This window comes from Phyllobates terribilis, unplaced genomic scaffold (genome assembly GCF_046119375.1).
Source record: "Phyllobates terribilis strain yellow unplaced genomic scaffold, ASM4611937v1 Scaffold_3__8_contigs__length_932513732, whole genome shotgun sequence".
Taxonomy (NCBI): domain Eukaryota; kingdom Metazoa; phylum Chordata; class Amphibia; order Anura; family Dendrobatidae; genus Phyllobates; species Phyllobates terribilis.
This window is the reverse complement of record NW_027362763.1, coordinates 325,177,779-325,189,940: the sequence shown is the minus strand read 5'-3', so window position 1 is coordinate 325,189,940 and position 12,162 is coordinate 325,177,779. Positions and strand designations below refer to the sequence as shown.

Genomic DNA, 12,162 nt, shown 5'->3' with positions numbered 1-12,162 from the left:
ACACAGTTGCCTTACCATTAAACTATAGGTTCATTATTTGATTATTTAGATAGTGATATATAATAATAATTACATAGCAAAAGTAAATTGGGAGTTTGCAGCCAGTTCTTGGGTGGATGGAAAGAAAAATTGACAATAAAGAAATTTTATCATTAGACCCCTTTAAGAAATTATGCAAATGTACAGTCACTTGGAAATAGATATGTAGTAAATTAGTGGCGCCCAATTTACTTTGGCTATGTAATTTACCATGCAAATAGACAGTGTGTATGAAATTCTTAACACGTCAGGATGACAATCAAAATGTCAGATATTAAAAGTAAAACACCCTGTAGTTTGTGTGCTAAACAGGCATAATTAAAAAAAAAATAATAATATTTCTATTAGGATTTGAACTGTGATACTGTAGCTTCAGAGGCTGATGCCTTACCACTAAGGTATCCAGTCAAGTGATAGTACCTGGCAGCTGTTTTTGTCCTATGAGATCAATCATGAAAATACTCAGTGTGACTAAAAGTCATTGTGATTCTGATTCTGATGTTTGAAGAAAGTCACACATCAGACTCACACATCAAAATCAAGCATCATTTGAATTTGGCTTGCTTGCAGTCTGTGCATATGTCCCAATGAGCTTCAATCAGGCTTGCACTGAAAATCATATAACCAAATAGAACTCCAAGGTTTCTTCAACTGAGTTAATATCTCAGTGGTTAGTGCGGTGGTTTCTGGACACACAATTATGGGTTTAAGTCCCATCAGCGAACAGTGACTTTTTTATTATTATTATTATAAAAAGTTGTAAAAGTCACTTATCAAAATCACTTGTCAGGATCAGGCTATTTAGCCTCAAACTGACATCATTGTGATGTTTGATTTTGATATCTGATCATGTCCTAAAATGCACACTGTATGTATGCATGTGTCTGATGTGTCACACACCATATGGCCAGATAAGTTTGTAAAATGTTAAAATGACATTTCCCGGTGAATGCATTTGTCTTGGTTGAAAGCAAAAGTGCAAAAACGCTACGTTTGAATATACTCCAAGGTTTATGGAGCATTTTTGTTTTTGGTTATTTATTTTGCCTTATATACAAGTCATTACATTGGGAAGGATGTTGTTTAACATATTTCCCGGAAAAATTCATTTTGGTTTCGTTTTTTCCATGTTTTATTGTGAGACCGTTAAAGTGGCGTAATACCTCTGACAACATTGTTGACAGCAGTGACCTGGGGGTCAGAAATGCTTCCATGGGTCTTCCCCTTGCTGTTCCCATGTCATTTGAGCACTGTTCCCATCGATTTGGGCAATTTTTAGGCGCTCTGCAGACTGCCGGGGGAAGCAATCTGAAAAATGCTCAAGTTTCCCATAGACTTACATTGGGCTCATTACTCGGACCGAACACGCAAGCATTCCAATTTTCTCAACTCAAACAACGAGTACCCAAGCATTTTAGTGCTCACTCATCACTAGTGGGGACGCTTAGTCAGCATAGGAGAAGTTTTGGGGCTGAGGCAGCATGTAGGCTAGACCTGGAAGTGTTAGTAAAGAAATACTAGACTTGCCAGACAGGGCATGTGTACTGCAAAAATAGTGCTTTGGGCAGAGGAAAGATAGCTGAAATGGCTCATGCTATGCTGTATAACTGAAATGCTTCTTTTAAGATATGTGCTGTAACTTGTAAATAATAAGCATCCAAAATCAGTAGATTAAATTAACAAGTCTTGTACCTGCTACCAAGTACATACAGTACAGACCAAAAGTTTGGACACACCTTCTCATTTAAAGATTTTTCTGTATTTTCTTGAGTATGAAAATTGTACATTCACACTGAAGGCATCAAAACTATGAATTAACACATGTGGAATTATATACTTAACAAAAAAGTGTGAAAAAACTGAAAATATGTCTTATATTCTAGGTTCTTCAAAGTAGCCACCTTTTGCTTTGATGACTGCTTTGTACACTCTTGGCATTCTCTTGATGAGTTTCAAGAGGTAGTCACCGGAAATGGTTTTATCAAGTTCATCAATAAAATGAAGTTTAATGTTACACACACACCGCCTAAGTTTAGATAGGGGCGAGACATGTCTCATGAATTCTTTGGAATCCTGGGGGAACCGTTAATCAGGGCTACCATAGACTGCAGCTCTCTCAGTCATACAGGGGTATTGACCCTCAGGCACAGACACGTAGATGGATTCACTTGCTGACCAGACACATTTGACAAGAGTCCTTGTGAACAGTGGAACAGTAGCATTTAATGAAGCTGCATGGCCAGTGCAGTTTAAGTCTCTTGAGCTACAGGCTCCAGTAACAAACAGTTTCTTCTTAAAGGCACATTACAGCACAGATCAAGTCTCTTTAGCAAGTCTCTTTAGCAGCACACTTCTATGCTCCCACAACAGTAATACCTCCACCAGCAGTCCTCGGTCCGCAGTGTCACAGGCTTTACCTTCTAGTGCAGTGAGGTACGAGGAGGGGTTATAATGGAAGGATGAGTCCAGTCCTCAGATGTGGTGTTCAATCCTTGCTTCTGCTAAACAACAGTTAACTCCTTTCTCCACTACTTTCTCCTATAGATACCACTTTCAATCAACCAGCAGTTGCAGTGAAAGAGTCCCAAAGCCCTCATCAGCTTAGTGAAGAGGTCTGCATCATTTAAGCTTGCTCTCCAGCTCAGAACTGACACTACTCAGTCTTTCTGAGGCAAGCCTGGCCACTCCCCCCTAGCTGCACCCTGTTAACCCCTCTAGTTTCTGGATGATTAACAACACCATGTGTGTTATCAACCCGTCACAATAAATTTATGAAGCTTTCTTTATATATGTGTTACATCAAGGGTTTATGTGTCATCTGATAGTATGACGACATAGAGGTAACATTTGCAAGGGTTAAAAACATACACCGTGAGGAATCCATTTCAATGGTGTCTAGGGTTGCAAAAGTACCTCGGCCTGTACAACTCACACAAGCAACTGTACTGAGTTTTTGCATGTCTTGTGTAATCCTTTTTGTGAAAAGTGCAATAATTGTTTATACAAACGAAAATTTACCAAAATCTATACATTTAACTGCGACTGTCCACCTTACGAAGTGCATTTCACAAACAAATTTTTTTGCACAACTGTTTTACTAGTCAAATTTTAAATCTGTGCATGCCACATTAATACAGCACTAGCTAGCACAAGTGCTAGCTTTTCAGAATTGTACCTACCTAACATTTCTTTCTCATAGCGCAGGTCACAATTTTTCCCCATTGATTCTCGCAATTGCATTATTAGGGATGAAGCAGAGGCGTTATGGAATATATGACACTCATTTCACACATGACATTCACAGCATAATGATGCTACCTCAGAAAGCGACACCATCTAATATGGACAGGATTCTGCACAGAGTGGTCTGCCTGATCACAAATGAGTAAAAAAGTATAATTTTTGGACTTTTTTTTATTTTATATACAGTGGGGAAAAAAGTATTTAGTCAGCCACCGATTGTGCAAGTTGTCCCACTTAAAAAGATGAGAGAGGCCTGTAATTGACATCATAGGTAGACCTCAACTATGAGAGACAAAATGAGAAAACAAATCCTGAAAATCACATTGTCTGATTTGGAAAGAAATTCAAATTTTGGTGGAAAATAAGTATTTGGTTAATTACAAAAGTAATATTTTGTAATTACGTTTAAAAAACATGAAAAGTGTGTTAGTGTGCTGTGTTTTTACATGGGCTGTTGGTACTACCGGTTTGCCATTCATTTCTATAGTGAGGTTACTTTGACATTGCATATAAAATATGGATTCTGGGGTTAATAATAAATACAAAGGAAACCTGAAACGTAATCAAAATAGCAAAATGATCGGGATTAATGTATGTTTTTTTTTTTCAGAAAGGTACATTTCTCGGAAATTATCATTATCTCATGCAAGATGTGGCTATCAACATCGCAGTTTCTTTGACTAGTCAGTATATTTTTAAAATTTATCTAATTGTTCTCACAGATGTCACTGCTATTTTTGGACACATATTATTAGCATATTTATGTCAGTTTTTTATGAGTTTGCAAAAACTTATGTCTCTTTCTTTTTCTAGTGAGTTTCAACTATTCAGCCCCAAAGTTGGCTCCTTACAGACCCTCGGGACAGCTTCTCTCTCCAACTTTATTGCTCTCCATTTTCATGCACTTTATATTTACTTTTGTTGTCCAATCCACAGCTTTCTTTTTGGTTCAGCAGCAGCCATGGTACAATGAAATTGATGTCTTCAGGTAAATTTGTTCACTGGAGTCAGAATAGACACTTGGTCAGCCATGTACTGTACAATGATTAGTTCAGTTCATATTTGTACAAGTTGCTTTATGTATGTAATGGAGTGGTACTGCATATACAAAAGTCATGATTGTTATATCATTTTAGTATTAACTTTTTAGAACAAGGATATTTTTCATTTTTGCGCTGTTGGTTTTTACTCACCTTCTTCCAAGTGCAATAACTTATTTATTTTTCGCAAGCATGGACTTTTGAGGGCTTGTTTTTTCCACAGTGAGTTAAGGTTTTCAGGTATGCCAATTTTGTGCACATACGAAGCTTTGATTTCTTATTATTACATTTTCTTAGGAAGGTGAAGTGCAGGGACTTTCATCATCATCACTTAAACTACAGTATATACTACAATACCACAGTGATGTAATTTATAGTGGAAATTTTTTTGTCTTATGAAGCTCAGGCTTGGGGCTCATGAATACCGGGATTACAATTATGAGCATCTTCAAAAGACCCCAGTTTGTTATAGTAAACCATCTATTACCCCGTGATCATGTTGCTGGGGGCCAATGGGACACAGTGTGCGCGAACACCTTTATGCTCAAATTTAAATGCTGCTGTCAGAGATTGACAGTGACGGTTACATGGTTAACTGCCTCAGTTGGAACTCAGCTCCAGCCATGGCTGTTAAAGATTGATGTCAGCTATGTAATATATCGGGCATCAACTATGTGTGGAGTGAGCTCAGCTCCTGAGCCTGCTCCACAAATATGGACTCCTTCTTAGAAGGTTAATTCCCATCCTAGTGCAGACAGTGTTAAATAATTTGCAGATTATCTTTACATATTACAAAGAAATTTGAGACAATTAAAAGGGGCATGTACACTTTTGTCATTAAAATAATTTTTCTAAATAGTATATGTGTTTTTAGATTACCTTATTTCTGCATTGTTCATTTATTTTCAAGATCTTCTTACTCTGATATACAGGTGCTTCTCACAAAATTAGAATATCATCAAAAAGTTAATTTATTTCAGTTCTTCAAAACAAAAAGTGAAACTCATCTATTATATAGAGTCATTACAAACAGTGATGAAGAAGGAGCCCCGACCACGTATTGAGTGCATTTACTGAACATACATTTCAGTAAGCCAACATTTCGTATTTTAAAAACATTTTTCAAGCTGTTGTTATAAAGTATTCTAATTTACTGAGATAAAGACTTTTGTGTTTTTATTGGCTGAAAGCCGTAATCATCAACATTAACATAAACAAACACTTGAAATAGATCACTCTGTTTGTAATGACTCTATATAATATATGAGTTTCACTGTTTGTATTGAAGAACTGAAATAAATTAACTTTTTTATGATATTATTATTTTGTGAGAAGCACATGTACCTCCTTGTAGATCTGCCTGTTAAGAGTTCAGTAGATATTCTGAGTAAAACATTCTCTCTCCATCTTTCTTCTCTGATGGCTGTAATCTGTGCATGTGCCTCCTACTCCACCAGTCACATTAACATGGCAATTAAAACCAGATCCTATTTTATGAGACCAACATATGGTGTTCATGTTATTGGTCACGTGAGCATGGGATGTAATTAGAGCCTTCGCTTACTGTTGAAAAGAATGCTTCTCAATTACTTAAAAAAATAAAAATAAAATACATTTTTAAAGGTTTTTCTAGTTTCACACTTCTTTGGCATAAGGATGTACATACATGATAGGTCTCTGGTTCCCTGTTTGCTGATTCTGTGCAGCCGCTTTTCCTATTGCATCGGAGATGTAGCCGAGCTTCATGATGTTAAAAGCTGTCAGTCATGATAATAACCTAGTTCTGTCGGATTGGCTATTTATGTAACTATCTACCATAGACTATAATGAAAAGGACTGCCATCCATCTTTTGCTGTCTTCAGGTATATATTATAAAAGCCTTAAAAATGTTGCTTTGTGCACATCTAATTTGTCAACTGGAAATTGTTGTTATGTTCAATAAATAATGTAGATTTTTATGCATATTAATTCCTATTCTGGGTTTCAGCAGCTGGTATATATTAAAGGGGTTGTCAACTACTTGGACAACCCCTTCTCATACCTCATGTAAAATCACATATACTCACCTCTGGTGTCGGTGCTGGTACTGTTCCAATTGTGCCGATACTCACGTTCCCGGGGCTCACATTAGGTTGGTACGTCATGTAAGCCCTGCACCCAGTCAGTGCTGTCATCACTGTCACTGATATCAGAAGTATTGAATATCAACAGTAAGCCAGGGCTGTGGTTGCTTTCTGACTTCTTCTTGATGTTTGATTTATCTGAAGGTTGGGACAGTGACGCAAGCATTCATTGGCCGCAGGGCTCACGTGACGCGACAACCTCAAGCAAGTGAGCCCCAGGAATGTGCCAACAGTGTCGTAATGTCACCAGAGGTAAGTATATATTTTTTTTATTTTAAATTGATCAAACATCAGGAATGAGAAGGGGTTGTCCAAGTAGTGAGCCACCCGTTAATATTGTAATGCAGGAAACAGCTTTGGATAAGATTAACAAAGTCATGTAACAACACAGCACTATCATAATAGCTGCTATTCTCATCCACAGTGCATGTCTTCCATTAAACACTAACACAGTGAATGATACAGTGAGAGAACAAGGATTCTCACAGAACTTCTTCACAACAACAATGTTTCCTATAACTGGTTTTAATCTAATTACTGAAGAAATTGTATTAGCCAAAGGAATGCCATTCCGGCAACCTTTATATACTAACTGTAAGTTGAAATATATAACAAATATATAAGTCTATACTGCATTGGATATACAGTCATGAAATTGTTCCATAAAATGAAGTATTTCTCCCAGAAAATTATTGCAATTATACATGTTTTGTTATATACATTTATTTCCTTTGTGTGTATTTGAACAACATAAAAAAATGGCAAATTGGACATAATTTCACACAAAATCCCTAAAATGGGTTGGACAAAATTGTTGCCACTTTTACAAAATTGTGAGCAAACAACTTTGTTTCAAGCATGAGTGTAACATACCTGGCGCTGTCCTTGCATAGTGGTCCATCTCCCACTGTGCAAGAGCGCGCACTTGATTTCCAGTCCAGACTGCCACTCTGGCTTCTTTCCATACTGTCTCCTTTGCTCTGCTCTGGCTGCTTAGGGCGACGCCCGCTGAACTTCATGTTTCTTGTAGCTGTTGCAGACACACCCCTAATGCGTCCTCAGCCTATTGCTGTCTGTCACCTGGTATTTAAACCAGCTCCTCCTTGGAATCCATGCCTGAGCATCTTGTTCTGTCAGTTGGCTTCTTGTCACTGATGTGCCAGGTCCTGTCTATGTTTCTTGCCTTACGGTATCAGTTCCCGTGTCTGAATTGTGTCCTGTCTGTGCACTCTAGCCAGCTGTCTGTCTGCCTTCCTGGAGGCTGTATTTCCAGGCCTGTCTGAACACGCTCCTAGCCTGTTCATCCCGCCCTTTGGGGGCTGCATACCCAGACTCGCTCCTGTATTTGTTGCAGTACAGTTCCTGTCTGAACTGTCTCCTAGCTTCTTACCTGTTTTGTCTTTATGTCCGTTTGCTCCCTTTTTCTGCAATGTCTGAACCAGCACTTGGCTTTACCTTGGCTCGTTCCTGCATTTTGTTGCAGTAACTGTTCTTGTCTGAACTGTCTCCTAGCTTCTTACCTGTTTTGTCTTTATGTCCGTTTGCTCCCTTTTTCTGTAGAGTCTGAACCTGCACCTAACTTCTACTCGTTGTCATTGTACTTCCGTTTGTGAGTTGGAGTCCTTTCGCTACTTCTTTGCAAGTATCTTGTGTTTATCTGGTTCTGCCTTTCTTTTCCAGTCTGTTCCGTGTGAACAGAGCCCTGTCCCCTTTGCTTTGTCTTTGTTTACCGCTTTGGTGATTTATCTCTGTCCTGTCTTACTTACCGCTTCGGCGGTTCCTGCCCGCTCAGCCTTGTCCACCGCACTTGTGGTTTTGCTCTGCTCAGCATTGTCCATCGCGTCTGCGGTTTCGCTCTGCTCGGCCTTGTCTACCGTATCTGCGGTTTCGCTCTGCTCGGCTTTGTCTACCGCGTCTGCGGTTTCGCTCTGCTCGGCCTTGTCTACCGCGTCTGCGGTTTCGCTCGACTCGACCTTGTCTACCACGTCTGCGGTTTCGCTCTGCTCGGCCTTGTCTACAGCATCTGCGGTTTCGCTCTGCTCGGCCTTGTCTACCGCGTCTGCCTATATCTGTGTCTCCCCCTCCTTTTACTCCTCCACCTCTTTTCTTTTCGCATGACTATATGTACTTGTCACTTTTCCATGTGTTAGTTGTGTCTTCTGAGCAGTTTTTCATCTTTTGGACACCTTGGAAGTGTTTTCTATGTGTTTTCTATGTGTTTCTATGTATTTTTGTTTGCCTGCCATTGGTTTTAATGGTGTTCGAAGGTGTTCGACGAACAGTTCAACGAACTACACCCGCTAGGAAGGCACCACATAGGGTCAGGGAAACTGGCGCCAAGTTTACCAAGAGGAGGCCCAAGGCAGCCGGACAGAAGGGTTGGTATGAAAGGCCAGACAAAGGACACACAAAGGGGGTCCTCTGAAGCGCTCCAAAGTTATCTGGGAGTTGTCTGAGCCCCTCACCTGGTGAGCACAGTACGACGTGGGCACCCGTTACCTGCAGAAGTGGTATGGATAATAAGAACTGTGAGTAAAGGCCCTGGACTGCATCACTGACTCCGTGTCGTTACTGCTGCTGCACTGCACCATCACCCCCATCCTCCGAATACACTGCCCTGAGGCTATACTCCTCCCGTGGGGAGTTATGCTACGCTCTGCTGCACCCACAACACCAGCCTCAGCGGTCTGCCCTGCAGCGATGGTTCACTCTGACCGCAATCCACGGGTGGCGTAGTCGGACATTTAAACATCAAAACCACATAAATAGTTCCGCCACTGGTTTGACCGCCCTGAGCCACGGAACCGGGTCGCCACCACGGAGACTGCAACCACCAGCATCCACCAAAAAGGGTCCGGCTCCGGGTGTCTCAAGGCCCAGGGGGCGCATCAGAACATTTTCATCACCTTTCATAATCACCTATGGGACATGGCAGGGATGTCCTCTGTCCCCTCTCTTATACATCCTAGTGATGGAGCACCTGCTCTCATCAATTCGCCATAACCCCAATATTAGGTGGATTGAGGTGGGAGGCACCGAGTACAAGTGCTCTCTATTTGCTGATGATGTCCTAGTATATATCACTCAATCATATATATCCATCCCTGCTGTTATGGCTGAAATAGATCACTTTGTTACATGGTCAAATTTTAAAATCAATGCAGCGAAGTCTGAGGCCCTCGATGTCTCCCTTCCCAAATCCATACAGGATTCCATCCAGTCCAACTTTCCCTTTGCCTGGCCCTCACAGGTTATCAAATACTTAGGAATTCGTATTCATAGAGACCTCTCCCGTCTATGTTATCTTAATTTTGGGCCCTTTATTGAACAACTCCATACAGACCATGGTTGGCAAGTTAGAACTGTAAGATTCACTACGTGAATACATATGGGAAGGAAAAATGGAAGTCACCAGTACTCACTGAATGGGAAATCATTGGGGCATTCAGAGATGGATAAGGACTTGGGCATCTTAATTGATAGCAAACTAAATTGGAGTGCCCAAAGTCAGGCCGCTGCTGTAAGGGCAAACAGGGTAATGGGATGTATCAGAAGAGGTATAGCTGCAAAGGATGAGAACATTGTTCTTCCACTGTACAAAGCTCTGGTCAGACCACACTTGGAATACTGTGCTCAGTTATGGGCCCCTATATATAGAAAGGATATAAACGAGCTTGAAAAGGTACAAAGGAGGGCAACAAAATTAATAAGGGGAATGGAGGGACTGCAATACCCAGGGAGGTTGGCAAAACTAGAACTATTCACCCTGGAAAAGAGAAGGTTGAGGGGGGATATAATAAATCTATACAAATATGTTAGGGGACAATATAGAGACCTTGCCAGGGATTTGTTCAAAAGGAGGGATATTACGGTAACAAGAGGGCATTCACTAAGACTGGAAGAGAAAAGGTTCCAGCACCAGCATTAGAAGGGGTTCTTTACGGTAAGAGCAGTGAGAATATGGAATTCACTGAGTGAGGAGACGGTAATGTCGGATTCACTAAACCAGTTCAAGCGGGGACTGGATGCATTCCTAGATACCAGGCAGGTTTCAGCATATACATAAAAATAGAATAAAATAGTAAGTTGATACAGGGATCTATTCTGACTGCTGGTTTCAGAGTCGGGAGGGAATTTTTCCTCAGGTGAAAATTGGCCAAATCATTTGGGGTTTTTGCCCTCCTCTGGATCAACTTTAGCAATTACAGAACTTACAGGTCGAACTTGATGGACGCAAGTCTTTATACGGCTTTATTAACTATGTAACTATGTAACCACTGGTGTTTTGTGGAAAAGCACATGTACACTGTGTTCCAAATTATTATGCAAAAAGTGTTTAGGAGTGATAAGGTAAGAATTTTTTTGTTTGCCAGTTAAACTCATTGATGGTGATGTGTGTCAGGGCTCTTTATATCACTGTAAGCAATTGCAGACACCTGTGCTAATTAGTTTGGCAGGTGTGTCCAATGAAAGGCAAGACTACTTAAGAAGGCTGTCCCACATTATTAAGCAGCCTACATTTTCTGCCAAAATGGGAAAGAAAAAGGATGTGTCGGCTGCTGAGAAGCAACAAACTGTGGAGTGTTTAGGTCAAGGCATGACTACAATCAACATTGTGCGATGATCAGGATGAAGTGTCTTGGCAATCAAGAAGTATGTAGCTGATTCACAGTACAAATGTGTGCGTGCTGATAAGGGCAAATTGAGGACTCTTTCCTACAGGCAATTAAGTTAGGTTAAAAGAGCAGCGGCAAAAAAGCCTTGTCATAGCAGCAGACAAGTTTTTGAAGCTGCTGGTGCCTCCAACGTCCCCCGAACAACAAGATGCAGGGTCCTTCAGAGGTTTGCAGCTGTGCGTACACCATCCTGTCGACCTCCTCTATCCACTGCACACAAGCAGAAACGGCTCCAGTGGGCCAAACAATACATGAAGACTGACTTCAAAACTGTTTTGTTCACGGATGAGTGCCGTGCAACGCTCGATGGTCCAGATGGATGGAGTGGAGGATAGCTAGTTGATGGACACCCCACGCAAACACGGCTACAGCGCCAACAAGGAGGAGGTGCAGTAATGTTTTGGGCTGGAATCATGGGGAGAGAGATTGTCGGCCCCTTTAGGATCCCTGAAGGGGTAAAGGTGAACTCCATAATGTATGTGGAGTTTCTCAAACAGCATTTCCTGCCATGGTTCAAGAGGAAGAACTGTGTATTCCACAGCAACATAATTTTCATGCATGATAATGCACCGTCTCATGCTGCACATAACACATCTGCATCTCTGGCTGATATGGGCATAAAAGGGGACAAACTTATGGTGTGACCCCCATGCTACCCTGACCTCTACCCCATTCAGAACCTCTGGAGCATCATCAAAAGGAGTGTCTATGATGGCGGGAGGCAGTTCACATCTAAGCAACAGCTCTGGGAGGGTATTCTGTCCTCATGCAAAACAATTGAAGCAGAAACCATCCAAAACCTGACAAATTCAATGGATGAGAGAGTTCAGAAGCTCCTTTCGAACAAGGGGCCCTATGTGCAAATGTAACCTGCTAATGCTTATAATTTCAAAAATGACCATTTTTTTGGTCTTTATTAAAATGAAAAGGTTGATCGAAGAGTGAGGGGGATCGAAGAGTGTGGCAACCCAGTAGTCAGGATTACTTCGAATTCTGACAATCTGAGGGTCATGTTGCAGGTAGTGCAGCAGGAAGGCACT

At 40.9% G+C, this 12,162-nt stretch overlaps 1 protein-coding gene across 5 annotated transcripts in view; it reads left to right on the top strand.

The window, feature by feature from the left end:
• The window catches only part of LOC141259325 (probable cation-transporting ATPase 13A5), a 1,017,982-nt gene that overhangs the window by 862,811 nt on the left and 143,009 nt on the right, over positions 1-12,162 (top strand). For 4 of the 5 annotated variants that reach the window (XM_073675091.1, XM_073675090.1, XM_073675088.1 and 1 more), the window contains 3 exons: positions 3,893-3,965; positions 4,096-4,270; positions 6,871-7,040. In XM_073675091.1, coding sequence (XP_073531192.1) covers positions 3,893-3,965; positions 4,096-4,270; positions 6,871-7,040 — 418 coding nt within the window. The remainder of the gene's footprint in view (positions 1-3,892; positions 3,966-4,095; positions 4,271-6,870; positions 7,041-12,162) is intronic. The other variant, XM_073675089.1, reaches the window with a different exon arrangement.